This window comes from Cyanistes caeruleus, chromosome 2 (genome assembly GCF_971803275.1).
Source record: "Cyanistes caeruleus chromosome 2, bCyaCae1.hap1.1, whole genome shotgun sequence".
Taxonomy (NCBI): Eukaryota; Metazoa; Chordata; class Aves; order Passeriformes; family Paridae; genus Cyanistes; species Cyanistes caeruleus.
The window spans coordinates 1,239,393-1,252,412 of record NC_141702.1 but is presented as its reverse complement, the minus strand read 5'-3'; the positions used below and the strand labels follow the sequence as shown (position 1 = coordinate 1,252,412).

Here is a 13,020-nt window from a genome sequence, read left to right as displayed (position 1 = left end):
GCGCGCGGGACGGGCGGCGCTGAGACTACAACTCCCATCAGCCCCCGCGCGCCGCACGGGGCGGAAGCGCCGCTCTAGTCTCGCAGGGAACGCTGGGAGTTGCAGTCTAATCGCGGGCCCGCGCGGCGAGCCGCTCTCTCTGATTGGCTGCTAAGCCGGAGGGGCGGGTCCAACGCGGAGCCGCGCGGTGTTTGACCAATGGCGGGTGAGTACCTGTGATTGACGCGAGGCTCAGCCAATAAAGGCGCAGGGCGGGCGGTTCGAAGGCGCGCGGCTGAAGGCGGGAAGCGACCATGGCGGAGGTGGCGCTGAGGTGAGGGAGCCGCTCTGAGGGGGGATTTGGGGAGGCTCTGAGGGGGCTCTGAGGGGGGATTTGGGGTGACTCTGAAGGAGCTGTGAGTGAGCTCTGAAGGCTCTGAGTGAGGATTTTGGGAGGCTCTGAGAGAGCTCCGCGGACTCTGAAGGAGATCCGAGGCGGCTCCGAGTGGGGATTTGAGGGGGCTCTGAGTGAGGGGTCTGGTGAGGCTCCGAGTGCGCTCTGAGGGAGCTCTGGGGGCTCTGAGTGAGGATTTGAGGGGGCTCCGAAGACTCTGAAAGAGCTCTGGGGGAGATCCACGGGCTCTGAGTGGGGATTTGGGGAGGCTCCGAGGGAACTCTGCGGGTTCTGGGGGAGCTCCGAGGGCTCTGAATTGGGGTTCGGGGAAGCTCCGAAGAAGCTCCGAGCGTTCTGAGGGAGCTCCGAGGGGCTCTGCAGGCTCCAAGGGGGCTCTGAGCGGGGATTTGGGGGATGCTTTGGGGAGCTCCACGGGGTCTGAGTGGGGATTTGGGGAGGCTCCGAGGGAACTCTGCGGGTTCTGGGGGAGCTCCGAGGGCTCTGAATTGGGGTTCGGGGAAGCTCCGAAGAAGCTCCGAGCGTTCTGAGGGAGCTCCGAGGGGCTCTGCAGGCTCCAAGGGGGCTCTGAGCGGGGATTTGGGGGATGCTTTGGGGAGCTCCACGGGGTCTGAGTGGGGATCTGGGGAGGCTCCGAGGGAACTCTGCGGGTTCTGGGGGAGCTCCGAGTGAGCTCCGAGGACTCTGAATTGGGGTTCGGGGAGGCTCTGAAGAAGCTCCAAGGGAGTTCCGAGGCGGCTCCGCGGGCTCTGAGTGGGGGTCTGGGCAGGTTCCGAGGGGGCTCTGAGGGTTGAGTGGGGATTTGGGGAGGCTCCGAGAGGGTTCTGAGGGAGCTCCGAGAGGGTTCTGAGGGAGCTCCCAGGACTCTGGGGGAGCTCCGAGAGGACTCTGAGGGAGCTCTTGGGGAGCTCCGAGGGTTCTGAGGGAGCTCCAGGGGGGCTCCGAGAGGTCTCTGGGGGAGCTCCGAGGTCTCTGGGGGGGCTCCTCGGGCTCCGGGAGCTCTCTGGGGCCTCTGAGCGGGTTTTGGGGGTTTTGGGGTGGCTGTGGTGAAGCCCTGAGGGGATGGGAGGAGTTGGGAAACCCTCCATGGATCCCACGGGAATTCCATCCCAAAAAATCAGAGGGACCTCACGGGAATTCCATCCCAAAATATTTGGGAACCCCACAGAATTCCATCCCAAAAATCAGTGGGATCCCTCAGAATTCCATCCCAAAAGATTTGGGAACCCCACAGAATTCAATCCCAGAAGGTTTGGAAAACTCCTGGGAATTCCATGCCAAAAATCAGAGGGATCCCTCAGAATTCCATCCCGAAAGGTTTGGGAACCCCACAGAATTCCCTCTCGAAAAGTTTGGGAATGCCCCAGGAATTCCATCCGGAAAGGTTTGGGAACCCCAGGGGAATTCCTTCCCATGGAATTCCAATCCCAAAGGATTTGGGGATCCCACGGAACCCAATCCCAAAGATTTGGGGCAGCCATGGAATAAAAAACAAACCCCAAAAGGTTCTGGGCCAGCAGAGATCCCAAAGGTTTGGAAATCCCGGGAAAAAATCCCAAAGGATTTGGGGATCCCACGGAAACCCCAAGAATTTGGGAGGCCCCCCCAAAGATTGCCAAAAAATTTGGGAAGCCCGGAAGGATTTGGGATCCCCCCGGGAGCTGTGGATGGAATTCCCGAGGGAGCCGCTCCCGGCTGGGGGGGGAGGGGTTTGTGCTCGGGATTTGGGAATTTTTGGGATCAGGAATAATTCCCAGGGCTGGAAAAATCCTGGGATGGAGGGATGTGATTTATGGGATTTCTGGGAATGAATGGAATTTCTGGGATTCCCTGGATTTAAAGGGATTTATGGGATGGAATGCAAATCCTGGGAATTTATGGGATTCCGGGCTTTAAGGGCCCAAAAAGTGGGATTTATGGAATTACTGGGGATTCTTGGGATTTCTGGGAATGACTGGGTATTATTGAGATGGCTGGGAATGCTGGGAATTTTTGGGAATTATTGAGATTTTTGGGAATTACTGGGGATTCTTGGGATTTCTGGGAATTAATGGGAATTTTTGGGAATGACTGGGATTTCTGGGAATGGCTGTGATTCCTGGGATTGCAGCTGGAATTCCCAGGGGAAGGGCGGGAGTTTGGCTCGGCCGATCCCTGGGATCTCCATCCCGGCATTCCCGGGGTTTTATTCCTGGTTTTCCCCTTCCCTGTCCCCTCCCTTTTCCCTGCTCCTCCCGGCCTTTTCCCCTGGAATTCCATCCCAATTCCCACCTGGAAAAACCCCTGGAATTGCAGGAGCTGCGGAGATGCGGGAACGCCCCGGAAACGGAGCCGGGATCCCAACGGGTGAGATCCCAAAAATCCCCAGAAGCTGGGAATTCCGGCCTGGGGGATCCCAGCCCCACCCCCCACCGGGACATTCCAGGGATTCTCTGGGAATTCCGGCTCTCCCGGAGCCCCCTCGGGAAGAGGCTCCCGGGATTCCCTGGATCCTGGAATTCCCGGAATTCCCGCTCCTGGAATGATTGGGAATTCCCTGCCTGTGCAGTGGGATCATCCCAGGAATTCCAGGAATTCCGGCCGATTCCCAACCCGGAACGGAGAATTCCAGAGGGAGAACGGCGATCCGGAATTCCGGGATGGGATCCCCAAAATCCGGGAATTCAGGGCCTTTCCCAAGATTGGGGAATCTTCAGAATCCCCAGAATCCCTTGGGAAAATTCCTTGCAGAATTCCCGGGATCTCATTCCCATTTTTTTTTTCCAGCTCCTCCTGCTGGGAATTCCGGACCCCGGAGCGCAAACGGCTCCGAGCCCTTCCCGAATCCCCGGCCCAGAATTCCCGCCAGGAAAACCGGGAGGAGGAGGAGGAAGAAGCTTTTCCCGGGAAATCGGCGCGTTCCCTGAGATTGGACATCCTGGCAGGAAATCCGGGAATTCCCGGGAATTCCCAGCCCAGCTCCGCCTCTTCCCACAATTCCCAACTTCCCGTGGGGGCTTTTTATGGGAAAAGGATTTACCTGGATCCTCTGGAGAGGAAACGGCTCCGGGAGCTGCTGGGAGACGGCAGCGGCCTGGAAAAACCCGGGAATTCCGGGAATCCCAGCAGGAATTCCGGGAATCCCAGCAGGAATTCTGGGAATCCCGGCAGGAATTCCAGCGGGAATCGCAGCTCCAAAAGCAAACCCAATCCCAAGGCCCGGCGGGAGATTCCCAAAGGGAAAAGCAGCGGGAACGCCGGGAATTCCCGGAGTTCCGAGGCTGGGAGTTCCCAGAATTCCCGGATTTCCCAGAATTCCCAGATTTCCCGGAATTCCGAGCGATTCCGGGTGCTGAGCGCGGGCGTGCGGCCGCCGCTGCGGCTCCCGCTGGGTTCCGCCTTCTTCCTGAGCAGGAAGAGATCCCGGAAAAACCCCGGGAATTCTTCCGGGAAAAGCTCGGGAGACTCCGGAGCCGCCTCCAGGGATCCTTCGGAAAAAGCGGGAAAGGCGGAAAAAGCAGGAGAGGAAAGCGCGGGAAGGATTCCGGAGGCTCGGGAAGAGGAGAAGGAAAACCGGGAATGCTCCGGAGAGGCGGGAACGGCCGGGAACGGCGGCCGGAATTCCGAGGGGAAGGAGGTGAGAGCGGGGATTGGGGAGAATTCCAGGGAATTCCCGGATTCCACCCTCGGGAAGGGCTCGGAGGGACCCAGAGCGGGAATTTCGGGAATTCCGGGGAGGTTCCTTTGGGGATTCCCTTGGGATTTTCCTTTGGGTTTTCTGGGGGAATTCTTGGGGGTGGGGGGGAATTTCCTTTGGGATTTTCCTTTGGAATTCCAAGGGGATTCCTTGGGAACCCTCTTGGGATTTTCCTTGGGAATTCCTTTGGGATTTTTGGGGGGATTCCCTTGGGATTCCCGGGGGATTCCTTGGGAATTTTGGGGGGGATTTCCCTTTCCTTTGGGATATTTTTCCAAGGGCTCCTGATTTTCCCTGGGAAAAACCGGGATTGGAATTCCAGCTCCTCTTTTCCCGCTCTTTTCCCCCAGCTGGGATCAAGGCACCGGATTCCCGCTGAGTTTTGTGGGATCCGGGAGCCAAATCCTGGGAAAAAATAAAAACCAGCCCAGAAAAAACTCCTGGAATTCCCCAATCCGACTTTTCCAGGGATTTTCCCGATTTCCTGGAGCCAATTCCAGGTTTTCCCGATTTTTCTGCGTCCCAGCCCAGGGAATTTGGGATCTGCTGGAGCCAAAGGCGCCCAAATTCCAGGATTTTCCTTGGGAATTGTGCCTGGAATTCCTTCCCGCTCCCAATTCCTGCTCTCCCAGAGCCCCCTTTTTCCTTGGGAAAAGGCTCCGGGAATTCCCAGGATTGGGGGAATTCCCAGGGAATTCCGGGGCTCTGGGAAGGGAACCCCAAATTCCAGAGAAATCCTTGGGATGCATCCGGAGCCTCCCGGAATTCCGGGATGTTCCGGGCGGGATCCGTGGCTTTCCCATCCCGTTCCCAACATTCCCAAATCCCGGGACGTTCCTTCGGGCGCTTCCTGGGCTGGAGCAGGCCTGGAATTCCTGGGAAATCCATGGAAAAAACCCCTGGAATTTCCCTCCACAGGAAGCCCCTGGAATTCCTCCCTCTCCCAGCCCGGATTCCCGGGATTCCCCTGGCCCCAGGAAGGAACCGGGTGAGTCGGGGAAAACCTCGGGAATTCTTTCCCAGATTCCAAAGCAGCGCCGGATTCCCGGGATTCCGGCCGGGATTCCGGGGCTGGCACCGCGCCTTCCCGCTTTTCCTGAGGAATTCCCGGTTTTTTCCAGGCTCTCCGTGCCTGGCCGGGCTCTTCCCCATCTTCCTTCCCGCCCGGAAGAGGTGAGAGAGATCCCATTCCCGCTTTTCCAGAGGGGGGAAAGCCCGGGAATCCCGGGAATTCCCAAATCCCGGAATTCCACTGCCTCCACCCCTTGGAATTCCTGGGTTTTTCCCTCCAGATTTCCTGGGAATTCTCTGTCCCGGGAATCCTCTCTCTCTTCCCTGCTCAATCCCTGCCTGCATTCCCAGCTTTTCCCAGTTTTTCCCAAATTTCCCAGTTTTTATCCCCTTTTTTCCCACTTTTCCCCCTGCTTTTCCCGTTTTCCCAGCTTTTCCCCAATTTTTCTGCTGGTTTTCCCTTTTTTTTCCAATTCTCCCCAGCCTCTCACAATTTTTCCCAGGTTTTCCCAGGTTTTTTCCCAGTTTCTCCCATTTTTCCCCACTTTTTCCCATTTTTCCCACCCTTCCCCAGTTTTTTCCCACTTCTCCCTGTTTTTCCCACTTCTCCCCCTGCTTTTCCCAGGATTTTCCTGGTTTTTTTCCCATTTTTTCCCAACTTTCCCCAATTCTTTCCAGGATTTTCCTGCTCTTCCCACTCTCCCCCTTTCTTTTCCAGCTTCTCCCAGGTTTTCTCTTTTCCCCTGATTTTTCCCATTTCTCCCTTTTTTCCCCCAGTTTTTCCCCTGCTTTTCCCCATTTTTTCCCACTTTTTCCCAGGTTTTCCCCATCTTTCCCAGATTTTTTTCCTGCTTCTCCCTTTTCCCGGGATTTTCCTGGTGTTTCCCCTGGGTTTTCCCAGTTTTTTCCCCCCAGTCATTCCCAGTTTTTCCCATTTTTCCCATTTTTCCCCAGGCCCCTGCAGGAGCTCCCGGCTCCCCTCAGCCCCTCCGGAAAAGCTCCCAGGAGATCCAAGGAATCCTCGCGGCATTCCCGGGATCAGATGATCATTGTGAGCTTCCCGGCGGGAATTGCGGGAGGGGGTTGGGAATTCTGGGAGCTTTGGGATCCTTCCCGGTTTTTTTGGGATCGTTCCAGGCCCTTCCCGGCCTCCTGGGGGAGGGGGAAATTCCCGAAACCCCATCCCAAATTCCCGATTCCCTTCCCTGAGGGCATCCCGAGGAGTCCTGGAATGCCGAGCCCTTCCCTGGATCCCGAATTCCCGTCCCACATTCCCGTCCCTTTCCCCCTTTCCTTGTATTCCCAGATTTCCCTCCCCACACTCCCGTTTATCCCAGCATTCCCTCCCGACATTCCCAAGCCTTTCCCTCAATCCCTGTCTCCGGCATTCCCGGTGTTTCCCCAGCATTCCCATCCCCCTTCCGGCTGGTTCCCGGTGCCGTTCCCGTTATTCCCGTGGCTGTTCCGCCTCTTTCCCGTTGTTCCCATTCCCGTTGTTGTTATTCCCGGTTGTTTTCCCACTGTCATTCCCGTTGTTCCCGTTATTCCTGTTCCCATTCCTGCTGTCATTCCCCATTGTTCCCATTCCCACTGTCATTCCCGTTGTTCCCGCTCCCATTGTTCCCATTTCCATTGTTGTCATTCCCGTTCCGTTGTTCCAGTTGTTCCCGTTCCGGTTGTCGTTCCCATTGTTATTCCTGTTCCCGTTATTCCCGTTGTTCCCATTCCCTCGGTGGTTGTTCCTGGTGGATTTTCCCGTCGGTGATCCCTTCCCATGGGTGGTTCCTGTGGGTCGTTCCCGGTGTGCGATCCGTGGTCATTCCCGGTGTGTGGTTGGTTATTCCCGGTGTGTGATCCGTCATTCCCGTGGGTGATCCCTCATTCCTGGTGTGTCGGCGATCCGTTCTCATTCCCGGTGTGCGGTGTGTGTGCGATCCGTGGTCATTCCCGGTGTTTCTGTGATCCGTGGTCATTCCCGGTGTGTGATCCATTGTCGTTTCCCGGTACAATGATCCGTGATCCGTGGTCATTCCCGGTGTTTGTGTCAGTGATCCGTGGTCATTCCCGGTGTTTGTGTCAGTGATCCGTGGTCATTCCCAGTGTTTGTGTGCTCTGTGATCCGTTCCTGGTGTGTGATCCATGGTCATTCCTGGTGGTTTGTCAGTGATCCATGGTCATTCCCGGTGTGTGATCCATGGTCATTCCCAGTGTGTGATCCGTGGTCATTCCCGGTGTGTGATCTGTGGTCATTCCCGGTGTTGTGTCAGTGATCCCTGGTCATTCCCGGTGTGTGATCCATTGTCATTCCCGGTGTTTGTGTGATTCATGATCATTCCTGGTGCAATGATCCGTGATCTGTGGTCATTCCCGGTGTTTCTGTGATCCGTGGTCATTCCCGGTTGGTGTGTGCTGATCCACGCTCCATGCTCTGTGATTCCCATGGGTGATCCGTGGTCATTCCCGGTGTTTGTGTGATCCATGGTCATTCCCGGCGTGTGATCCATGGTCATTCCCGGTGTTGTGTGCTCTGTGATCCGTTCCTGGTGTGTGATCCATTGTCATTCCCGGTGTTTGTGTGATCCATGGTCATTCCCGGCGTGTGATCCATGGTCATTCCTGGTGTTGTGTGCTCTGTGATCTGTTCCTGGTGTGTGATCCATTGTCATCCCCGGTGTTTGTGATCCCTGCTCATTCCCGGTGTTTCTGTGATCCCTGCTCATTCCCGGTGTTTGTGATCCCTGCTCATTCCCGGTGTTTCTGTGATCCCTGCTCATTCCCGGTGTTCTGATCCCTGCTCATTCCCGGTGTTCCGATCCCTGCTCATTCCCGGTGTTCTGATCCCTGCTCATTCCCGGTGTTTGTGATCCCTGCTCATTCCCAGTGCTTGTGATCCCTGCTCATTCCCGGTGTTCTGATCCCTGCTCATTCCCAGTGTTCTGATCCCTGCTCATTCCCAGTGTTCTGATCCCTGCTCATTCCCGGTGTTTGTGATCCCTGCTCATTCCCGGTGTTCCGATCCCTGCTCATTCCCGGTGTTCCGATCCCTGCTCATTCCCGGTGTTTATGATCCCTGCTCATTCCCGGTGTTTCTGTGATCCCTGCTCATTCCCGGTGTTTCTGTGATCCCTGCTCATTCCCGGTGTTTGTGCTCCCTGCTCATTCCCGGTGTTCCCATCCCTGCTCATTCCCGGTGATCTGATCCCTGCTCATTCCCGGTGTTCATGATCCCTGCTCATTCCCGGTGTTCCGATCCCTGCTCATTCCCGTTGTTCCGATCCCTGCTCATTCCCGGTGTTTGTGTGATCCCTGCTCATTCCCGGTGTTTGTGCTCCCTGCTCATTCCCGGTGTTCCAATCCCTGCTCATTCCCGGTGTTTGTGATCCCTGCTCATTCCCGGTGTTCTGATCCCTGCTCATTCCCGGTGTTTGTGTGATCCCTGCTCATTCCCGGTGTTTGTGATCCCTGCTCATTCCCGGTGTTCCGATCCCTGCTCATTCCCGGTGTTCTGATCCCTGCTCATTCCCGGTGTTCTGATCCGTGCCGACGCTTGGTGTTTTTCCGCCGTCATTCCCAGGACGCGGGGCAGCGTTCCCTGTCCCCGGAGCGCTGCGGATCCTGCGGGATGCTCTTCTCCCCCGCCCTGCCCGAGGATCGGCTCCAGCACCTGCGGCACCACCGCAGCCTCCGGCAGAGACCGCGGTTCCCGGTCAGTGACGGGATGGGAATGATGGGAATAACACCGGGAATGGGGGAATAACAGTGGGAATGGGAATGGCAGAGACCCCGATTCCCAGTCAGTGACGGGATGGGAATGATGGGATAAATAACACCGGGAATGGGGGAATAACAATGGGAATGGGAACGGCAGAGACCGCGGTTCCCGGTCAGTGACAGGGGGAATGATGGGATAAATAACACCAGGAATAACAACAGTGGGAATAACAACGGGAATGGGGGAATGGGAATAATGGGAATGGGAACGGCAGAGACCCCGATTCCCGGTCAGTGACGGGATGGGAATAACAGCAGGAATAACAACTGCGGGAATGGGAATGGGAACAATGGGAATGGGAACGGCAGCGACCGTGATTCCTGGTCACTGACGGGATGGGAATAACAGCGGGATAAATAACACTGGGAATGGGGGAATAAGAACGGGAATAACAGGAATGGGAACGGCAGCGCCCGCGATTCCCAGTCAGTGACGGGATAAATAACACCGGGAATAACAATGGGAATAACAACAGCGGGAATGGGGGAATAACAATGGGAATAACAGTGGGAATGGGAATGGCAGAGACGCCAATTCCCGGTCAGTGACAGGACCAATAAAAACGGGAATAACAATGGGAATGGGGGAATAACAACGGGAATAACGGGAATGGGAACGGCAGCGCCTGTGATTCCCAGTCAGTGCCAGGAGTGGGAATGTGGGAATGGGAATGGGAACAGGAATGGGAATGGGAGAACGGGAATGGATCCGGCAGCGCTCGGCCTTCCCGGTCAGCCCTGGGATAACGGCGGGAATGGGGAAACAGCAGGAATGGGAATGGGAATATGGGAATGGGAACAGGAATGGGAATGGGAGAACGGGAATGGATCCGGCAGCGCTCGCACTTCCCGGTCAGCCCCGGGATAACAGCGGGAATGGGAATGGGAATGGGGGAACGGGAATATGGGAATGGGAACAGGAATGGGAATGGGAGAACGGGAATGGATCCGGCAGCGCTCGCACTTCCCGGTCAGCCCCGGGATAATGGCAGGAATGGGGAAACAGCAGGAATGGGAATGGGAACAGGAATGGGAATGGGAGAACGGGAATGGATCCGGCAGCGCTCGCACTTCCCAGTCAGCCCTGGGATAACAGCGGGAATGGGAATGGGAATGGAGGAACAGGAATATGGGAATGGCTGCGGCAGCGGCTCCGCTTCCCGGGCAGCTGGGAATGAACAATGGGAATGGAAGTGGCAGGAATGGGAAAGCTGGGAATGGCAGGGATGGCGGGAATGGGAATGGCCATTCCCGGTCAGCCTGGAATAACGACGGGAATGGGAATGGGAATGCCGGAGGGATGGGAATAGCGGGGAAGGGCGGAACAGCGGGAATGGGAATAGCAGGACTGGGAATGGCGGGAGTGGCAGGAATGGGAAAAATGGGAATGCCAGGAATGGCGGGAACGGGAACAGTGGGAATGAGACTGGCAGGAGTTGCTGGGAATGGCGGGAGTGGGAAAGCCGGGAACGCCGGCCCCGGTGGATCCCAGCGGGAATTTGGACTTTTCCCGGCAGGGCTGGAAGCAGGAGCGCGTGGTGGCGGAATTCTGGGATGGGAAAATCGTCCTGATCCTTCCCGGAGATCCCAAGCACGTCCTCAGGAAGGTACCGGCACTTCCTCGGGAATTCCCTTGGGAACCAGCGGGATCCAATCCCCAAATCCCAGTGGAACCCAATCCCCAAATCCCAAATCCCAGCGGGATCCGATCCCCGATTCCCATCCCAAAATCCCCAAATCCCGGTTCCCTGGGCAGACCCGGCCTTCCTTTGGGAACAAATCTGGCTTTCCTGGGAATTCCCAGGAAATTCCATCCCGCTTCCTCCGGAAATTCCTGGTCCCAGTCTTGTTTTCCCAGGAATTCCCAGCGTCCATCCCATTTTCCCTGGGATGTTCCTGGAGCCCATCCCAAAATCCCAGGAATCCCCATCCCAAAATCCCTGGGAATTCCCACGGATCCCCACCCCCCTTTCCCTTTGGAATTCCCGGTTAATTCCCGGCATTCCATTGGTTAATTCCCGGTTAATTATTCCCTGTTAATTATTCCCAGTTAAACCCCTGTGGCATTCCAGCGGGTAATTCCCTGTTAATCATCATTAATTCCTGGTTAATCATTCCAGCTTAATCAGTCAATCATTTCTGGTTAATCAATCATTAATTCCTGGTTAATCATTAATTCCCGCTTAATCAATCAACCAATCATTAATTCCTGGTTAATTAACCAATCAATCACTTATTAATTCCCAGTTAATCTATCAATCAATCATTAATTCCCAGTTAATCAATGACTCGTTAATTCCCAGCCAATCAATCAATCATTCCTGGTTAATCAATCATTAATTCCTGGTTGATTAACCAATCAATGACTCATTAATTCCCAATCAATCAATCATTCCTGGTTAATCAGTCATTAATTCCCAGTTAATCAACCAGTCAATCAATCATTAATTCCTGATTAATCAATCAACCAGTCATTAATTCTCAGTTCAATAACCAATCACTCATTAATTATTCCTGGTGAGTCAATCACTCCCCCAATCCCTCCCTCACTCATTGATTAGCTGATGATGTGTTAATGAACTCTCATTAATCAGTTAATTAATGGATCATTAATGACTCTCCCCAGGCTCGTTTGGCTCTGGCCGCGGCCGATCCCGAGCTGGGCCTGGGGGGAGGGGCCCCCTCCAGCCCCCGCCGGCGCCTGCTGCTCTTCCTGGGCGGGGGAGGGGCCCTGCAGGGCTGCCTGGAGGCCACGCCCATCACACAGGTCAGTCATTAACCCCTAATTAATTAATTAACCCGTTAATTAGCTGGGTAATTAGCTCATTAGCTCATTAACTCATCCCCCTGCTGCTCTTCCTGGGGGGGGAGGGGCCCTGCAGGGCTGCCTGGAGGCCACGCCCATCACACAGGTCAGTCATTAACCCCCTAATTAATTAATTAACCCGTTAATTAGCTGGGTAATTAGCTCATTAGCTCATTAACTCAGCCCCCTGCTGCTCTTCCTGGGGGGGGGGGGGAGGGGCCCTGCAGGGCTGCCTGGAGGCCACGCCCATCACACAGGTCAGTCATTAGCCCCCTAATTAATTAATTAACCCGTTAATTAGCTGGGTAATTAGCTCGTTAACTCATCCCCCTGCTGCTCTTCCTGGGGGGGGAGGGGCCCTGCAGGGCTGCCTGGAGGCCACGCCCATCACACAGGTCAGTCATTAACCCCCTAATTAATTAATTAACCCCTTAATTAGCTGGGTAATTAGCTCGTTAACTCATCCCCCTGCTGCTCTTCCTGGGGGGGGGAGGGGCCCTGCAGGGCTGCCTGGAGGCCACGCCCATCACCCCATTAATTAAGTCGCCCCTTAATTAATTCATTAACTTGTTAGCTCGTTAATTGGCTCGTTAGCTCGTTAATTAAGTTGGTGATTAGCTCAGCCCCCTGCTGCTCTTCTTGGGGGAATTTTCCATCCCCATTCCTGCTTCTCCCATTCCCGCTTTTCCCATTCCCGCTTTTCCCATTCCCATTTCCATTTTTTCCATTCCTGCTTCTCCCATTCCTGCTTTTCCCAACCCCATTCCCGCTTTTCCACTTGTCCCATCCTCATTCCCACTTTCCCTTCCCTCTTCCCATTTTCCCATTCCTGCTTTTCCCAACCCCCTTCCCGCTTTTCCCAACCCCATTCCCGCTTTTCCCTTCCCTCTTCCCATTTTTCCATTCCCACTTTTCCCATTCCCGCTTCTCCCATTCCCACTTTTCCTTTCCCATTCCCCGTTTCCCACTTCCCGCTTTTCCCACCCCATCCCCTCTTTTCCATCCCCCTTTTCCCCCTTCCCCAATTCCCCCATTCCCATTTTCCCGCCGCCGTTCCCGCAGGCGTTCCGGGTGCTGCCGGAGCCCTTCCCGGATTCCCGGGATACCGGCGGCGATTCCGATTCCGGCTCCCCGCGCTGGGCCTGGCGCTGCCGGCGGGATCCGGAGCCGGCCGTGTGCGGGATCAGCCGGATCTGGGTGCTGCCGGCTCGGAGACGCCGCGGGATCGCCCGCAGGATGCTGGACACGCTCCGGTGGGAAATCCGGGAATGAGCCGGGAGTGCTGGGAATGGGGGAATGCTGGGAATGGGGGAGTGCTGGGAATGGGGAATGCTGGGAATGGGGGAGTGCTGGGAATGGGGGAAT

The 13,020-nt window shown here is 55.8% G+C and overlaps 1 protein-coding gene across 2 annotated transcripts in view; it reads left to right on the top strand.

The window, feature by feature from the left end:
• The first annotated feature begins 241 nt into the window (after positions 1-241).
• The window catches only part of ESCO2 (establishment of sister chromatid cohesion N-acetyltransferase 2), a 17,410-nt gene continuing 4,631 nt past the window's right edge, over positions 242-13,020 (top strand). The window contains exons 1-10 of one of the 2 annotated variants that reach the window (XM_086875369.1): positions 242-313; positions 2,687-2,737; positions 3,158-4,007; positions 4,986-5,055; positions 5,189-5,240; positions 6,033-6,129; positions 8,653-8,784; positions 10,367-10,456; positions 11,476-11,616; positions 12,718-12,908. In XM_086875369.1, the coding sequence (XP_086731495.1) occupies positions 294-313; positions 2,687-2,737; positions 3,158-4,007; positions 4,986-5,055; positions 5,189-5,240; positions 6,033-6,129; positions 8,653-8,784; positions 10,367-10,456; positions 11,476-11,616; positions 12,718-12,908 (1,694 nt within the window). In that variant the 5' untranslated portion in view covers positions 242-293. The remainder of the gene's footprint in view (positions 314-2,686; positions 2,738-3,157; positions 4,008-4,985; positions 5,056-5,188; positions 5,241-6,032; positions 6,130-8,652; positions 8,785-10,366; positions 10,457-11,475; positions 11,617-12,717; positions 12,909-13,020) is intronic. The other variant, XM_086875370.1, reaches the window with a different exon arrangement.